The sequence below is a fragment of the Eurytemora carolleeae genome, unplaced genomic scaffold (genome assembly GCF_000591075.1).
Source record: "Eurytemora carolleeae unplaced genomic scaffold, Eaff_2.0 scaffold669, whole genome shotgun sequence".
In the NCBI taxonomy this organism is placed as follows: domain Eukaryota; kingdom Metazoa; phylum Arthropoda; class Copepoda; order Calanoida; family Temoridae; genus Eurytemora; species Eurytemora carolleeae.
This window is the reverse complement of record NW_019397235.1, coordinates 88,074-104,790: the sequence shown is the minus strand read 5'-3', so window position 1 is coordinate 104,790 and position 16,717 is coordinate 88,074. Positions and strand designations below refer to the sequence as shown.

At 29.9% G+C, this 16,717-nt stretch overlaps 1 protein-coding gene across 2 annotated transcripts in view; it reads right to left on the bottom strand.

Annotated features, from left to right (window-relative positions):
- The window catches only part of LOC111712932 (ephrin-B1), a 13,024-nt gene extending 2,899 nt beyond the window's left edge, over positions 1-10,125 (bottom strand). Inside the window, exons 1-4 of one of the 2 annotated variants that reach the window (XM_023487691.1) lie at positions 9,904-10,125; positions 6,511-6,832; positions 4,355-4,465; positions 2,509-2,606 (exon numbers count right to left, since the gene is read on the bottom strand). In XM_023487691.1, the coding sequence (XP_023343459.1) occupies positions 2,509-2,606; positions 4,355-4,465; positions 6,511-6,657 (356 nt within the window). In that variant the 5' untranslated portion in view covers positions 6,658-6,832; positions 9,904-10,125. Of the gene's footprint in view, positions 1-2,508; positions 2,607-4,354; positions 4,466-6,510; positions 6,833-7,805; positions 8,299-9,903 lie in introns of those variants that run through there. The other variant, XM_023487692.1, reaches the window with a different exon arrangement.
- Between the last annotated feature and the right edge of the window lie 6,592 nt (positions 10,126-16,717).

Here is a 16,717-nt window from a genome sequence, read left to right as displayed (position 1 = left end):
ATTTAGTTTTAAAAAAGTTTATGTACAAAAAATATGTCATTGCGTTTTGTTACTTCATTATACATCTTAATAACTTTCAATTTTCAAAAATATAATATTATGTTAAAAACGCTATACATAAATAAGAAATTAAATACTTTTGATTATACGGCGGAATAAGAACTAAATCCATGAGTTCAAATACTTGTTTAAAAGTTAAACCCTCATTTTTTGTATCAAAATGAACTTAAATTGAAATTATTTTAAATAAGAACATAATCTCATAAAAAGAGCTTTATCAATTTACGTATTATCCATAAAATCTTATTTATGATGTATGAGGGATTAAAATTTGAATCAGATATATTTAATGAACCCTTTGTTTTAACCGCGCAGCCGGTTTCAAATCAAGTTTTTTGTATTCATATAGATTAAATAATTGTTAAGTAAATCTAACTCCTACATCTCAGACAATGACTCCCTAGAGTTTCCAGCGAAAAGGGTAAATCGCATTTTTCGCATTTCGTTCGCTCGAGCAAAATGCAAAAAATTTTGAGAAAAAACAAATACGAAAATATCTGGGGTGGGGATGCAAAAATGTTTCGAAAAAAATACGGGAAAGAAATTATAAATTGTCATATAATAAAACTTATAATGCTGAGTTTTTTTGCACAATAAATTGAAAATTTTGCGAAAAAGTTTGCGAGATACGAACGAAAATTTTCTCATTTTTCGCGAAACTTTTCGTTCCCTAAAACACTATGACCCTCCCCCCCCCATCTTCCTCGAGATAGCCTTGTTATACACATGTCATTTCGCTGTCTCAACTCATGTCTATTTAGTTAAGGTCTGCAAAGCAAAACACTGCAAAAATCTTTACAAAATATTAGTTTTGCTTTGCAATAAGACAAACTAATCTAGGTGTATCCTTGCAAAGTATTTATTCAACTTATTCAAGAGAAAATAGAAAAACTTTGGGCTTTGTGAAGACACAATGGATTTCAGACTGGGCAAGCTTTAAAAAGATCTGGTAAATATGTATAGAGATGAATTTATGTATATTTGTATATTAGATACATAAAAAATTATAATATTCATATTTCATATGAATAATGAATATGTATCTAGGCGACACAACGATTATGTCTATACAATACAATCTTTTATGTGCACTGTATGTGTACATTGATAAGTCATAAAAATGGCAAAAATGTTTTAAATACAAGAAGGAAAGTGAGACTGAGAGAGAGAGAGAGCTATTATAAAAATGTTTGTGTGTGGGCCAAGCTAACGTTTTTTATTGAATGTTCTTGAAGTTTATGTTTGTTTGATCAATTTGACAGTTTGAAGTATAATTCAGTTTAAATTATCATGTCAGAACAAGACACGAGAGACAACTAGCCAGACACAAAAACGATACAAATATACAACACACAGGGTGGACAAATAAAAATGTATTTACAGGATGTCCTTGGAAAAAATACCAGTGTACAAACTGATAAGCAAACAGAGTGTCAACGCAAAGAAGTATTGAATGTAAATACATCTTCAGGTTGTCAAAATAAAAACTACAATGTTACAAAATTCATAAAACGACGGTATAAAAAAGTATTAGAATATATACAGAGTGTGAAATTAAAAGTTACAAGGTGTATAATTCAGTAATACAAATATATATAAAATATAAAAATGGTAAAATAAATCACAAGCTAAGGTTTGAATAAATGAGTAAAACTCCAAACTGCAGCTATTGAGTAAACATATTAAGATCTGATAATAAATACATTTTTCTAACACACCCTGTACATTCATTTCACAGCCGTCAAACATGTTTATACAAGTTTAAACCAAAGTTTGATCATTTCCTAATTTTACCAGCATCAGACTTCAGACGGGCATAAAGGAGGATGGGATGGAGGGGGTTCTTTTATAATGGAGGCTTGGGGGAGGGGGTTCTTTTATAATGGAGGATCGGAGGGAGGGGGTTCTTTTATAATAGAGGATCGGAGGGAGATCTTTTATAAATAACTCTTTTTATATTTTATATTTTTAAATTTTAAATCGGTCTTTTATATTCTCTTTTTTCGATTCTTTCTTTCATCATTTCTAGTTTCATCAACATTACTCCCATCTCTTAGATTTCTTTTTTAAATTTCGGGTTTTTTTCTGGAGTTTCGGGTCTTTAACTTCCTAATTTTCTGGAGTTTCGGGTCTTTAACTTCCTAATTTTAAAAAAAAATTTCTTTTTCCTTTAAAATCAATTTTAATTTTTCAAATTTATCATTTTCTTCTTTTTCTAGTTTTGATTTTTTTCAAAATTTTTAATTGTGATTTTTTTCTTTTACTTATTTTTTACTATTATCTTTCTTCTCTGTACAGTTTTATTTGTTCAAATATTTAATTATTCCTTTTGATAATTCATTTTTTACACTTTTAAAAAATCTAAGTCATAAAATTTTATCCTTCTTCCAATGTGAAACGGTGCACATGATACATAATGAATGCATAATGTACGTACAATGTACATACCTGAATGTAATCGTGAACTGATGTTTTTGGTTCGGTTTATCACAAACTGCTACTACCCTGGGATCCTCCTGAAGGATTCTACAGCTCTCGTACTCATCCTAATAATAAGTTCAATTATAAAATATGAAAATTATTTTGAAAATATTATGTTTAGTTCAAAAAAATTAAAATTAGTTCAAAAATATTATATCTGAGTAGTTATTGAAATTTCTATCATATTATTTTTAATCATTATTGTTATTTTTTAAGTTATATTTATCCTAATTGGTCGAATTATTAACTCAAAAATATGAAAATTAAAACATTAAAAAAATATAGAACGCTATGTATTATCAGAGACCAGATTTAATGAACAGCAAGAAGTTGCTGAACTGCGCGCACGTAGTTCAACCACTTCTCTGGTGTGTTGGTTCAAGCTAGAGAAGTGGTTGAACCGAGTTTTTGCGGTTCAATCTTATCTTTACATTAATTAATTCTGGTCCCTGGCAAAATTTTATGGATTATAATCAAAGAGATTAGAATTAAAGTGGAATTTACTAGAAAAAAGTGTAAACCGGCCATTTTGTTGTACTGTTTCCATACTGCATAGCTACATAGCCTTTTGGGCCCTGGAACATCATTTATAGAAAATCTAAAATTAATATTCAAAGAAAACCAAATTATGAAATAGGCTGGTTTCATAATTGACCAATGATCATTTCACATAGACTCTATGCCTTTCACTTTACAAACAACGATTTTCCGTTATAACTATAAATCAATGATGTTTTTATACACACATAACACATTATAAAGTTTATTTAACAGCTTTAAAAAATTCGAAATTGAAATGGATAGTCTAGGGAACATACTGTATTAATGTACTCGACTGCATATAATTTGTGAACATTTACATGATTTGTACACTTTGAACTCCCTTTCAGGCTGAAAGGGACTGAAAAAATTCATACCGAAGGATTGTCTAAATTCCACTCTAATATATATTCTATTTTCTTTGATTATAATTCATATTTAATGTGAAACTTATTTTATTGTTAAAATTTAATAGTTTATAGTTAATTGTAATTCATGTATTGTTCTGTAAATTAATCTGATCTCAGTAAAATGTTAATTTAGAAACAACTAAAATTTTTTTGTTCCATGTTGAAGCATGCATGGAAAGTTCCGATTTTACAAGAACTATACATATTAAATCAAAGATTAATGTTTAATGTCGCATATTTTTTCGAAATATCTAAATAAATTTAAACTACACACCATTATAAGTATTAATATTCTTCTTATGATTGTCTTTGTTATTGTAATTGTAATTGCAATTTATTCTTTTCTTGCTATACAGCATATGATTCCTGTTACTATTTTGTATATTAGATACATAAAAAATTATAATATTCANTGTTATTGTTATTGTTATTGTTATTGTTATTGTTATTGTTATTGTTATTGTTATTGTTATTGTTATTGTTATTGTTATTGTTATTGTTATTGTTATCGTTATCGTTATTATTTTTGTTATTGTTATTGTTATCGTTATTATCATTGTTATTGTTATTGTTATTGTTATTGTCATTGTTATTGTCATTGTTATTGTTATTGTTATTGTTTTTGTTATTGTTATTGTTATCGTTATTGTTATTGTTATTGTTATTATTATTGTAATTGTTATTGTTATTTTTATTGTTTTGTTATTGTTATTGTTATTGTTATTATTATTATTATTGTTATTGTTAATGTTATTGTTATTGTTATTGTTATTGTTATTGTTATTGTTATTGTTATTGTTATTATTATTGTTATTGTTAATGTTATTGTTATTGTTATTGTTATTGTTATTGTTATTGTTTACCTGTGACACATTATAAATGATATATTTCTCCTTCTCCTCGTCATGTACCCGTGTACCGTTGTACCAGGGACAGATTAGGTTTACTTGGTCGTACTCCCACGGCATGTTACCCTGTACAACAGTACATAATTACAGGGATATATATTTGGAAATAAATAAGTTAAAAAAATTCTTCAACCCCAGTATTTTAGTCAAATTTCTGATCAAGGCTCATTGGGAATAAATAACTTAAGAAAAAATATCAAAATATCCAATCATTTCACTTAATTAATTAAAAATACCCTGCAGATGGGTGAACCCCCCCCCCTCCCTTCTCTTCTGGAGGGAGTGATTATTTAAATAATAATTAAAAAATATAAGAAAAAGAAAATGTCTAAATAGTGAATACATCGTGTGTGTTCTGATCGAATTAAATATCTATGAGGTTCGAACTTTTGTATGAAACAGCGCTAATTTACCATGCCTTTAATTTCAATCGATTAAGTGCTTAATGTGTTTAAAAATCTCTCTTTAGTCGAGAATATAGTTTTAGAGATATTCAAAAGGACTAAGCTAAGTTTGACAGACTTTCAATAAAAGAAACGGATTAACGATTAACAATTCAAAAATTACAACCTCTAATAGTTAAAAAATTGAAATAGATTACAAAGACATTCAACTTTAATTTGATTACTAGTGAATAGTAGAAATATATGTATATGGCGGGATTTTCTCTATCCTGTGTTATTAAACATAATAAATTTTGTACTTTATATAAAATAAAATTTTGTACTTTTTATACAATACACTTTTGTACTTTTTATACAATAAAATTTTGTACTTTTTATACAATAAAATTGTGTACTTTTTATACAATAAACTAAAGCATAAAAAATTATCTAAAATAAAAATTAAAACAAATTTTATGTCAATTTGCCTAACTTAATATCCATAATATTTTCATGTACAATTTCTAAATTTCCCCCATTTTTTTCTAAATAATCCCTAGGGATTATTTAGAAAAATAAGATCCACCTTAATTCCATGCATTTAAGAAAATATTGTTTTGATTGCGCATTTTCTTGGCAAATTTTGTGAATTTTGCGTTATCAAAAAAAAATTTATTTCATGAAAATATTTTTTTCATTTGAAATTTAAAATTTATTCTTAACACATCCCAAATAGATGGTATGTGATCGCAATGTGACATAAAATTACTAATGTACTGACAATTTAGAGGTCAAACATGTCTCACCCATGTAAAATATCCCTTGAATATAAACCATTAGATACTTGTCCCGCAAAAAAAAAAAAAATATCCCGCACTTTCTAAATCAGCCGTACATTAATAGTTAAAACACTAATTATGTTTAAAAGAAAAGTTAGAAATGCCTAAAATTCCTACTTCAGATGAACAAAACTTAAAATGTTACTTTTACGTCAATTTCGACAAAATAAAACAAATTGTTTGAAAATACAAAATATATTTTCAATGTGTTACATATCTTTGTCAGTTTGTATGAGTTGAACTAACATTTATTTAAACTGTTCGCAGCGTATTAAAATATACTGACGCTTTTTGGTATATATAAAACGTATTTTGACGCTTTTCTCTGTTTTATGCACATATATAAGGCTGCAATTACATAGACCAATCTTATGCCAATAAAATTGCACGTATTTTCAAATTAGGAAATTGTTGCGTGTTCAAAATTTGCAAGATTCTTTGTTGTTTTAAATTAAAAAGTATGTGTTTAGTTTAAAACTTGTATTATGTATAATCAAATCTTTACTTCTTAGCATCGTGGTGAAATTTTTTGATTACAAATAAATCATCAAATATTAAAGTAAAATTTTTTTAAATGACACTACTTTCAACACTTTTGGTGCTTGGAGAAAAATGTAATTTCAACTAATTAAATTTTAATGAGGTATTTCAATTTCTGAATTTTGAATTTTAAAATTTTAAAATCTAGAAGTTACTGTGAAGTTACAATGTGAAGAAATAGTATTGTTGTAATGATGATTCTAATCTACAAATGATGAGTATTTGCCACAAAAATCAGAGTTTGAGAGAAAAATTCGATTCTTTAACTTACTTCTGTAATGGTAAATACGGCTTTTTTTTGAAATCGATAATTTAGGCTTTTGTAAAAATGCATGGCGCTTCGAGTTACCTGGTTCACATCCAGTATATGATCTGTGTTATCAATCCTAAACATAGGATTAGAACTGTTCCAGTGGATTATATGAACCCTGACACTGGAGCTAGGACGGAGAAGGATAAGGACGAGAGCTAGGACTCTAGGTAGACCCGGATACATCTTCAACACTCATCCCAGTCCTTTCATCCACCCTATCTCCGGGTTCTATCAGGTTTAGGTGGCTAGGTTCAGTGAGTTCAGGCAGGTGGTACTTTTCAGCTCCGGGTTCAGCTCCAGATAGGTTCTGCTCCATGATGGAGCAGGAGCAGGGGCATGCTGATCACATTGCTGGATCCTGAAATAAAAGGAACTGAATACTCGCCACGAATTATTATTACAATCTTAGCAAAGTGATGCCGTGGACCTTTAATTATTCAAACTATGAATTCTTTAAAATCTAATATTCAAAGTTTATAATATCAATTATCAACATCAGGTTGCAAAAAACATAAGGAGTAGAAAATTAGATTTTTCTCGAGTGTTAANCCCCTCCTTCATTTTATTTGGTACAAGTCTTTTCATCTTTTTTATTGCAAGATTTAACAGGCTTTAAATAGTTATGAAATTAGATCCGATCTTAAATAGAATAAAACAATTTTGGAAATTTAATCACCAATTACACATTTCTAAAAAAATCAAACAGAGCTGTATCTTCACATTGTCGAATATAAACTCTTTACACATCAGCTTAAATGGACAGAGTCCGAAATTAATGAATTTGAGCCGCGTCTCAAATCCGCCAAAAAACCGGGTTCATTAAACGCCTGCTTAAATCTTGAAATATTGGATAGAATTTTAAGTGGAACCAACCATATTTGAGCCGAGTCTCAAATTTATCCTCAATTTGAAGACACCCAACGCCAATTAACAATATTACCCAGAATCTTTTTCTAATTAATTATATAGTTAAAATATCGTTGTTTTAGCTTGAAAAACGTTTAATTTTACCAATATCCTTCATTGTTTCTGAAGACCACAATTAAAAGTGATAAATTTATTTAAAGAGGAAATTTTGATTATCATACGCAATCTTAATCAGACAGAGCTTTTAAGGTTCCCGTTGTTAATCGGCTCATTAAATTTTTTTTAGTAAACTAGGTTTGAGGCTACTTTTACCACATACAAATCCGAGTCAGATGTCCCATGTCCCGTGTCAGATGTCCCATATCCCGTGTCAGATGTCCCATATCCCGTGTCAGATGTCCCATGTCCCGTGTCAGATGTCCCATATCCCGTGTCAGATGTCCCATGTCCCATACTATACGAACCTTTCCGCATGTCCCGATGACTGCAATGTCGATGTTCTTTGTCCCATTACAGATGTCCCAATTCAAATGTCCCATGTCTCATTTTAGATGTCCCATTTCAGATTTACTAGATCAATTGTCCCGTGTCCCATGCCAGATGTTCCCAGTTCAATGTCAAATGTCTCTTATATCCCATGTCCCATGTCCCATGAACCATGTACAGTTAATTTCTAAAGGTAGTGTGTGTATATACATATCATATACACTGTATTATGTATAATGTACGGATTTATTGTATATGTAGATATATATGTCTGCCCTGCGTAACGGAATTTTAATTGAATACTTTTTGTAGGGTAGGTTTGAGCTAATTGTTTGTTTGCTTGTGGGTCGGTCAAACCTTTTTATAATGTCAGAATTATTTAATTCTATTTCAGTGACATCCATCATGTTGGGTTTTTATGGGTAAAAAGTTTTCTAAAACTGGTTTCGGAAAACAAATCGTTTCTTTTAAAAAGGCGAATTTGAATAAGTTTTCTTGGTCATTTTTTTCCTTTCAAAGACTTTACTAATTCTAAAGGAGCGTTTTCGAAAATTTTCTTTAAAAAAATATAGAGCTTTTCTAAAATGTATTTTTTTTTTGCCAAAACACCTGTAGATAAACGAGCGAAGAACAGACTTTTAATCTAAAACTCAACTTATTTCCTTAAAAATAAAGCAAACTTTTTTTTTGTTGTTAAATCATAAAAGATACAGAATGACAATAAAATTCGACGTGACATGAGTGACATGAATTTCTGCGAGGATTAAGATTGCAAGTACCGAACATATGTTTTCAGAGCTGAAAACTTTAAAATTGCTCACATCGAGAGCAATTATCCATCCCCTCTTTTTGTTAATCTTAAAGTTATTTAACCTTTAGTTTGTATCTAAAAAATTGTGTCTAAAATTTAACCAATCAGAATCCGAAACAGCCAATAAGATGCCAGAAAATTCAAACTTTTACGCACCATTTAATGAGAGAACTTTCATTGGTTGGAATGTATCCAAAAAGAGAGAGAAAAAATGAGCGGATATAGCATCAATCCAAAAGTGTACACAATGGATATCCAGATTAAGCGATCGGTATCCGATTCTAAAGTTTTCAGCTTAGGAGATTTTTTCGGAAGAAAACGTGAAAATATTATTGAAAAATAGTAATCTTCTTTTATATTTTTGTTTCCGATCAGAACTCATAAAACCCTTTAATTAATTAGTCTAACAATTTCCATCGGACGACTATTTAGAACCTAGGGTTGGTGTTTTCCATTTTTCAGATAAAATAAAATTTTGGCTTTTAACGAAATTTTGAAAAAATCTTATATATATTTACTGCTGCAGAGTCAAGATTTTTCAAATGTAATAAAAATTAGAGAATACAATTGAGGAATATTCTTAACTTATAGTTTGCATTAAAGGTTGACTTTTATATGTGAAGGTAAAACTAAATCAGGGAAAGGAAGGTACTGGGCATCCACTCTAAAATTGGCATGATCCGAGCCGGTACAACATGTACATTAGGTCGTACCGTCCAGACTGGACTACCCAGTGTAAAGTCGACCCAGCACGTTTTATGCAACTAATGTAGTCTGGCAAGATCATAGTGCATGGGACTGTTCTTTAGGTGGAGAAAAAATTATATTTTCAGGCAAACTAATATCTGACACACACATAAAAAATTCATTTTTTTCAAACAACATAAAATGATAAATGTTCTTAATTGTTTTGGAAACTCAAAATATTTGATAACAATACACGGAGAGGGAGGAAACCAAAATATTTGATAACAATACATGAGTAGAGGAGTAGAGGAGTAGAGGAGTAGAGGAGTAAGGATGTAGGATAGGGTCATATGAAATTCAAAAATGTACACCTCTAGACTGAATGAAATTAGATACACACACTTTACTTTTTCAACTTACAAGGTAATCCCTTATTAATAGAAAAAAAAAACTAATTTGCTTAAAATAATCCAAAATGTGTTTGAAAACTTTAAACACAATAGTTTCAGAAATAAGAGACATTGGTTCCAAAAAAAGAGTTGATTTTTTTTGAAAATTGCATTTATATTCGCGCTTACCTTCTGCTAAATGATACTTAATTGTCGGAGTATTTATTTTTATGTATGTATATTATTATGTAGAATCACTAATTTTCGTTGTAACTATACGCATGTTAGACTTGTAACAACTGGTATTTTTAAATGTTTATGTTATATAACTAGTATTCTTTTGCATACATATTTTAAAGCACTAAAGCTATATTAGGCTCTCATCCCGGCTCAAGTTGAACTAAACAAGCTCAGCGGCTTGGCTTTAAATCCCGCCGCCGGCCCGTCTCATTCCGACAGGAAATATGTAGAGGGAAATCAAAATTGAAAAAACCGCGAAACCTCGCCGAAGAATGCGCGATCTGCCACGCGTCCCGGGCTCGCTAGACGAGTGCTGTTGCGAATTGAAACCATAAATTTAGTTTAGGACACAATGGGTCGAGTGTAATCCCAAGATAGAGGGTTATATAATCAACCCTCTCTATATACCACACCCGTATATACTCGGATACAGATGTTTTAAGAAAAGCTTTGAAAGGGACTGTATAGTGTATAGGTCATTAAGCTACTCTCCATTTATAAATTGGCATGTCCTATTCACAAACCACCGGTTCATTTCTAATCATAATTCCATAATCCATAATTTGTTTTAATCGATAATTTTCAATTATGGTTTCTTGCTCTATAAAAGTGACTAGTGAATTGCTCCAATTTCATTTATAACATAAGGAAAATTTATGCAACATTAGTGGTATGACTCTGTGATCTTTTATAGTTCGTATTTGGATTATACATGCCAAAGTATGAGAAAGACAAAGAGATTGAGTCTTTGTCACAAACTCTGATTTTTTAATCCCTATATCTTTGCATCTCTATGTCGAAGACCTTAGAAATTTCATACTATCAATTCTGTTTGATCAAGTTACCTAAGTTCAAAATATCAAAGATTTGCACCATCAAGTTGCAAAGATATAGGGATTAGACAATTTGAGTTTGTGGCAAAGACTCAATTCCTTTTATTGGTTTCATATTATAATTTGTCACTTTTGTATTCTTACAAAACTTTTCAGAACATTGAGAACTTATTATTGAAATCTTGAGCGATTTTAGATTAACATAAATTTATTTTGATTTGACATGAGAATTTTTCTGCAGAAACAATGAAGGAAATTGCAAGAATTTAACATCATTCCAGCTAGAAAAACGACAATATCTTCCCTAAAGGGAATCGGGATGCCTAGGAAGGCTTTTTTACAATTGCAAGAGCATATAGAAATGTTCCACTAATACAAAAACAATTTTCATAATTGGAATAATATCGGAAACCTCTTTTCATTGCCCCCCCCCCTTTCTGATGTTTCATCGGAGATCCTCGAAACTTACCACTTTTTCTGGATACAGTATTGGAGTGTTTCCAAGGAAAAAGTGTCACTGTATTAGTATTCCGATGATGATGTTTTTCTATTATTAATACAAATATCAAATTTTAATTTTTTTTCATTTCATTTCTGTACTTAATACTTTAAGTTTTATTCAATGCTTTCAATATATTCGTTTTTGAATTTATTTAATATATTTTATATTTGATACCCTAGAGGGATAGAATATTCAACTTGATTTTAATCAGAACAGAAAGAATAATTCGTCCCAGCTTCGCTCAAATTCGTTTTACAATCGAACCTCAATAGCTATTTCTTTCCACACATATTACTGTAGATACTAAAATATTTTATACTGTAGATACTAAAATATTTTATTTCTACTGTAGATACTAAAATATTTTATAATAATCTAGCTAAGAATGTATTATAAAGATAAAGACCCCAAGATACCGTTGTTTACGCTGGACGAACAACGTCTCAAAACATATAGAAAAAATTTCTAAAATTTTTTTTAATTTAAATGTACAATGCAACAAAAAAGTCTAATCTAAAGTTTGATTAAAAAAGATATTAAAAGTACAATTTTTTATAATTGGACCAAAAAATTTGGACATGCGTGGTCCATCTACACAGTCCAGGTGGTAACCCTACCCTCCACACTATTATAATATTTAGTATACAATATAAAGTCTATAAAATCCCGTCTTTAACTGATTAAAGTAATGAAAATACAGCCATGAAACTAGACTGGGTCGTCTTTGAAGTGTCGCCATGAATAGGTCTGAACTCTCCGACTGTTACAGTTTTTTTGTAGGTACAACAATTTCTGGGCAGAAAACTGTGTCACGGACAGCCGAGCCGAGCCGGGTCAACCTGTCCGGTCCCAGTTTGTACTATACCTAGCTCTATGGACGGGACTAGGCGGTGCAACAAGGTTGACGTGGTCAGACTTTATGCTTTATAAAGGTTGAATTTACTTTTACTAAAGGGGCAGATTTGCGTGATGTGTCTCTAGCTTCAGTTTTGATTGGACAATTGACAAAATATGGAATGCAAATATTTTTGTTTCCAGTGTACCTGGTTTAATAAGTTTTTGTTATTGTATAGTTCAACCCAAAATTCTAATACAAAAAGAATACCTAATATGAAAATACAGTGAGAACCAGAAAAATGTGGAATAGGAGGACGACATTATCGCAATACTTTGAGATTTTAATGATGTTACAAAGCTAGCAATACAGTTTTAATTGTGAATTATTAGAACATGTTTATTAATTAAAATGGGTCAGTTTACACTTGTACAATTGTTGCGTCTCATGTTCGTTAGACTATTTAGAGTTATAACTTGTGGTTCTCTCTGGCTGTTTATATATATTCGTATTAAAAGCAATAGACAAGTTATAAATGTTTTCTAAAATAATCTAGATAAAGCCTGCCTTAAATTAAAGTTATGTACTAGTTAATAATTTAATTATCTTAATAAATAATATATTTAATTATTGGCAAGCGCTTAAACTATCTAAGCCACCAAGTCTAGGGCGTTATTTCCAATTAATATATTTTTATGCCCAAAGATGATTATTAGATAAACATATCTAACCAGGACAAAACATGTGCAAGTTTATTGTTTTAATTATCAAAACTTGTGTTTTTGAATTTTTATTTATAGGATGCAATAAAAACATTGGTTTGTATGTCTTTTTGAAACCGGCATTGTTTTTTGAAAACTATTTTCAAAAATATTATTTTATATTTTTAATATGTTTTTTTTTAACAAGTTTACGTTTCCTGACAAATATTGCCTTTTTTTCGTTCACAAACATTTGCAAAAATATATATTTCGTTTTAAAGCCATAGTTTTATAGCCATGGTTTTATAGCCATAGTTTTATAGACATAGTTTTATAACCATCGTTTTATAGCCATCGTTTTATAGCCATTGTTTTATAGCCATAGTTTTATAGCCAAAGTTTTATAGGCATAATTGTATAGCCATAGTTTTATAGCATTAGTTTTATTTCTATAGCCATAGTTTTACAGCCATAGTTTTATAGCCATAGTTTTATAGCAATAGTTTTATAGCCATAGTTTTATAGCCCTAGTTTTATAGCCCTAATTTTTTAGCCATAGTTGTATAGCCATAGTTTTATAGCCCTAGTTTTATAGCCATATTTTATAGCCATTGCTTTATCTTTATAGCCATAGTTTTACAGCAATAATTTTATAGCCAAAGTTTTATATCCATAGTTTTATAGCCATAGTTTTATAGCCATAGTTTTATAGCTATAGTTTTATAGCCATAGTTTTATAGCCATAGTTTTATAGCTATAGTTTTATATCCATAGTTTTATAGCCATAGTTTTATAGCTATAGTTTTATAGCTATAGTTTTATAGCCATAGTTTTATAGCCATAGTTTTATAGCTATAGTTTTATAGCCATAGTTTTATAGCCATAGTTTTATAGCCATAGTTAACAATAAGTTTAAATAAAATTTCCCTCAAACATTTTAATTTGTCCAACTCTATAGTTTGGACACCAAGCTTGAAATACAATGAACAAAAGAGAAAAGTAAATTTATGAATAATGATGCCATAATTTATTCCAAACAGCAAATATTAGTTGGACCAATTAGTAAACATGCTTCAATATTTAAAACCGGTTTTTCTAGTGTGGCGCGAACTTGGTTTAATTACCAATATCAATTCCTCTAATTGCCGAGGTCTATATAAAAGATTATATTTAGTCTAATTGGTTTAATGAGAACTCTACAACAAGTTAAGTTTTAATCTGTTCAACAGTATAAGGTGTCCCGAAAATTTGTCTCATTTTAAAGGGAGTGTTCGCGAAAAAACAAAAGGGGGTATAGGCTTAATGCGATAAAAAAGCGCTTTTGATCGCTACTACGTTCTTCGATGTGAGTCGTTTTTAACAATTTTCTCCTTATAGACACAACAGATAGAAGTAGAATCAGTAGCGATCAAAAGCGTTTTTTATCGCATTAAGCCTATACCCCCTTTCATTTTTCGCAAACACTCCCTTTAAATAAATCAAAGTGGTGGACTGACTTGCTGCAACTGCTGTGAAATTTATTTTAAAGGGACAGTATGCTTAATTTCAAGTGACCCTCCAGAAATGCCTGATTCGCAAAGGTACCTTTATCTAATCGACAATGTAGAAGGTAGTGTCATTTTTCTGGGCTTAAAAGTGTTTAATTCTGACAATTCCTTTTGCTTTCTTGAAGTAAGAATCACTCTTGTAGAGAAACCACAATTGCAAAACAAAAATCATTAATAACTAATTCATGCTTAATCAGACACAGGTTTTGAGGGTACCGTTGTGAATCGGGAATTTCCATCTTTTCAAGTGACCCAGAGGCCCTCTTTAGACCCTAGTTTTAGCATTAATAAACACTTCTGTATGCCGAGTCCATTTGCGTTCAATCAGGGTTCATGGTCACGTGTTTGTTGTCTTTTCTGAACCAATAGAAATATTTTGGCGGTAACATCTATCTTTCTATCTATCTCATTATCCAATTAGAGTTATGAATCCTTCAATCAAAGCTAACAGTAAATGGAAATATTTGCTTCTACTGAAACTATAGCTTTTACATCTTAAAGTTTTTCATTTCTAGCTGCGGTTCCTCTAAAAAAATATAAACATAAAGAACAAAATTTTCAGAATTTATCACTTTTAAAGATAAAAACTACAATATTTTCACCATAGTTTCTCTGATAAAGATTTAAATGATACTGTTCTGAATCATGAAACTCTGGATGCAATAAAGAAAAGATAAAAGAAATATTTTTGGACAGTCTCTTCGTTTTATAGTTTAACGGACACAGCTACCAGCTGCCCCGTTGCAATTTTGATCCACGAGCTATACATTTCACACAAAATACGGTTCAATTTTTTAATATTTTTAAATTTTGTGGTAAATATTTTTTTCTTTTCTACATTAAAATTGGCAATTTTGTTGTAAGGGTAAAGACACATTGCTTAATATATGTTGGTTGCCACTGATTTAGTATTTTTGGTAAAATATGTTTATTGCTTCACTCGAAAATTGCGAAATCAAAAAGATCGCTTAATGGTGGTAAAAGTTGAATAGTTTTCCAATTTAACGACACTAATCGCTTATAATCAAGAAAAATCGTTTATTTGGCCTGAAAAGGTTGGATGACTGCAAATAAGCTTATTTGGCAATCATTGAAATTTTGCTGTCAACACTTTTTGAATTCGTATTTTAGAATGTATCTAGTATCTAGTATCTAGGATCTAGTATTTACGGCATAATATTAAGGCGTACAGGACGATACGAAAACCCTTGCCTTTCCCTGTTTAAAAATTAAATAATTAAACTTACTCTTTTCGTGCAATTATAGATTGTTTCTATAAATATGCAATCATCATGGCGCAATTTTACGCAATGCAAACTAGTTTCTTGCAATTCTGCGTGATAGAATCGTTTTTTGCTGCAAAATTTTGCAGTTATTTTTACCGAACCTTATTTACCCTTTTTCAATATTCTAAAAATTCTTTTGTTAAATTTATGTCGAACTTTATCTTAATTGTTTGTTTTCTAGCCTGTAAATTGTGTAGAGAGGAAGTTGAAATATAATCCTTTACTAAACATCCTTATCCTTCACAGCTTACATAAATAAACATTTCAAGTCACCCCAGGTCTTCCCATTTACAGTTTTGCACAAATTAAAAGTTTAAAGCAAAAAAATTATAGTTTTAACATCTGAGCAAAGTTTTCAAAAAGGTGCTCTTTAAAATGGACTGTAAGAGCTACAAGCATAATTTCAAGTGACCCTCCATGCAAAGATAGCAAAGCTGCAGATTTACAACTGTACCCTTAATACCTTAATCTGTTCAAAAACGTCATTTTCCTCAATCCAAAAGTGTTTATTCTGTGAATTTCTCTATTTGTTTCTTATAAGAAAGAAATGCGCAAGTGCATGAAGGGTCATTTGAAATTACGCTCTCAGTCCTTTCAAGAAACACTATTGTTCAGAAAATTTAATTATCGAATATTTGAAATTAAAATGTCTGTTTAGTGGTCAATTTAAGACTTTTTACGCATTTATAGCATAACAAAGTTTTCTCTTTTAGAAACTCTTCTCTTGATCACTTTAAATCACTTTTTAACTAGGTAAAAGAAAAATTAATTTTCTTTAGAAAATCCTTGAAATCTTTGAATAGTAAGTTAACACAATTATTTTTGTAGTAGTTAAGAAGCATAAACAGAAGCATATTGTAAGCTGTCTCTTCGGGTCAGAACTTTATATTCTCTATCTTTGAATACAAAAATATGAAAATATATTTAACATTAAAATCTATTCATGTAAAACATTAAGAAATTAAAAACATAATTTACTTTTCTGCAAAATGTTTGCTATTTCAATACGTTTTTATTTTAATTCGCAAAAACATTAGGTTTGATAACAATACACGGAGA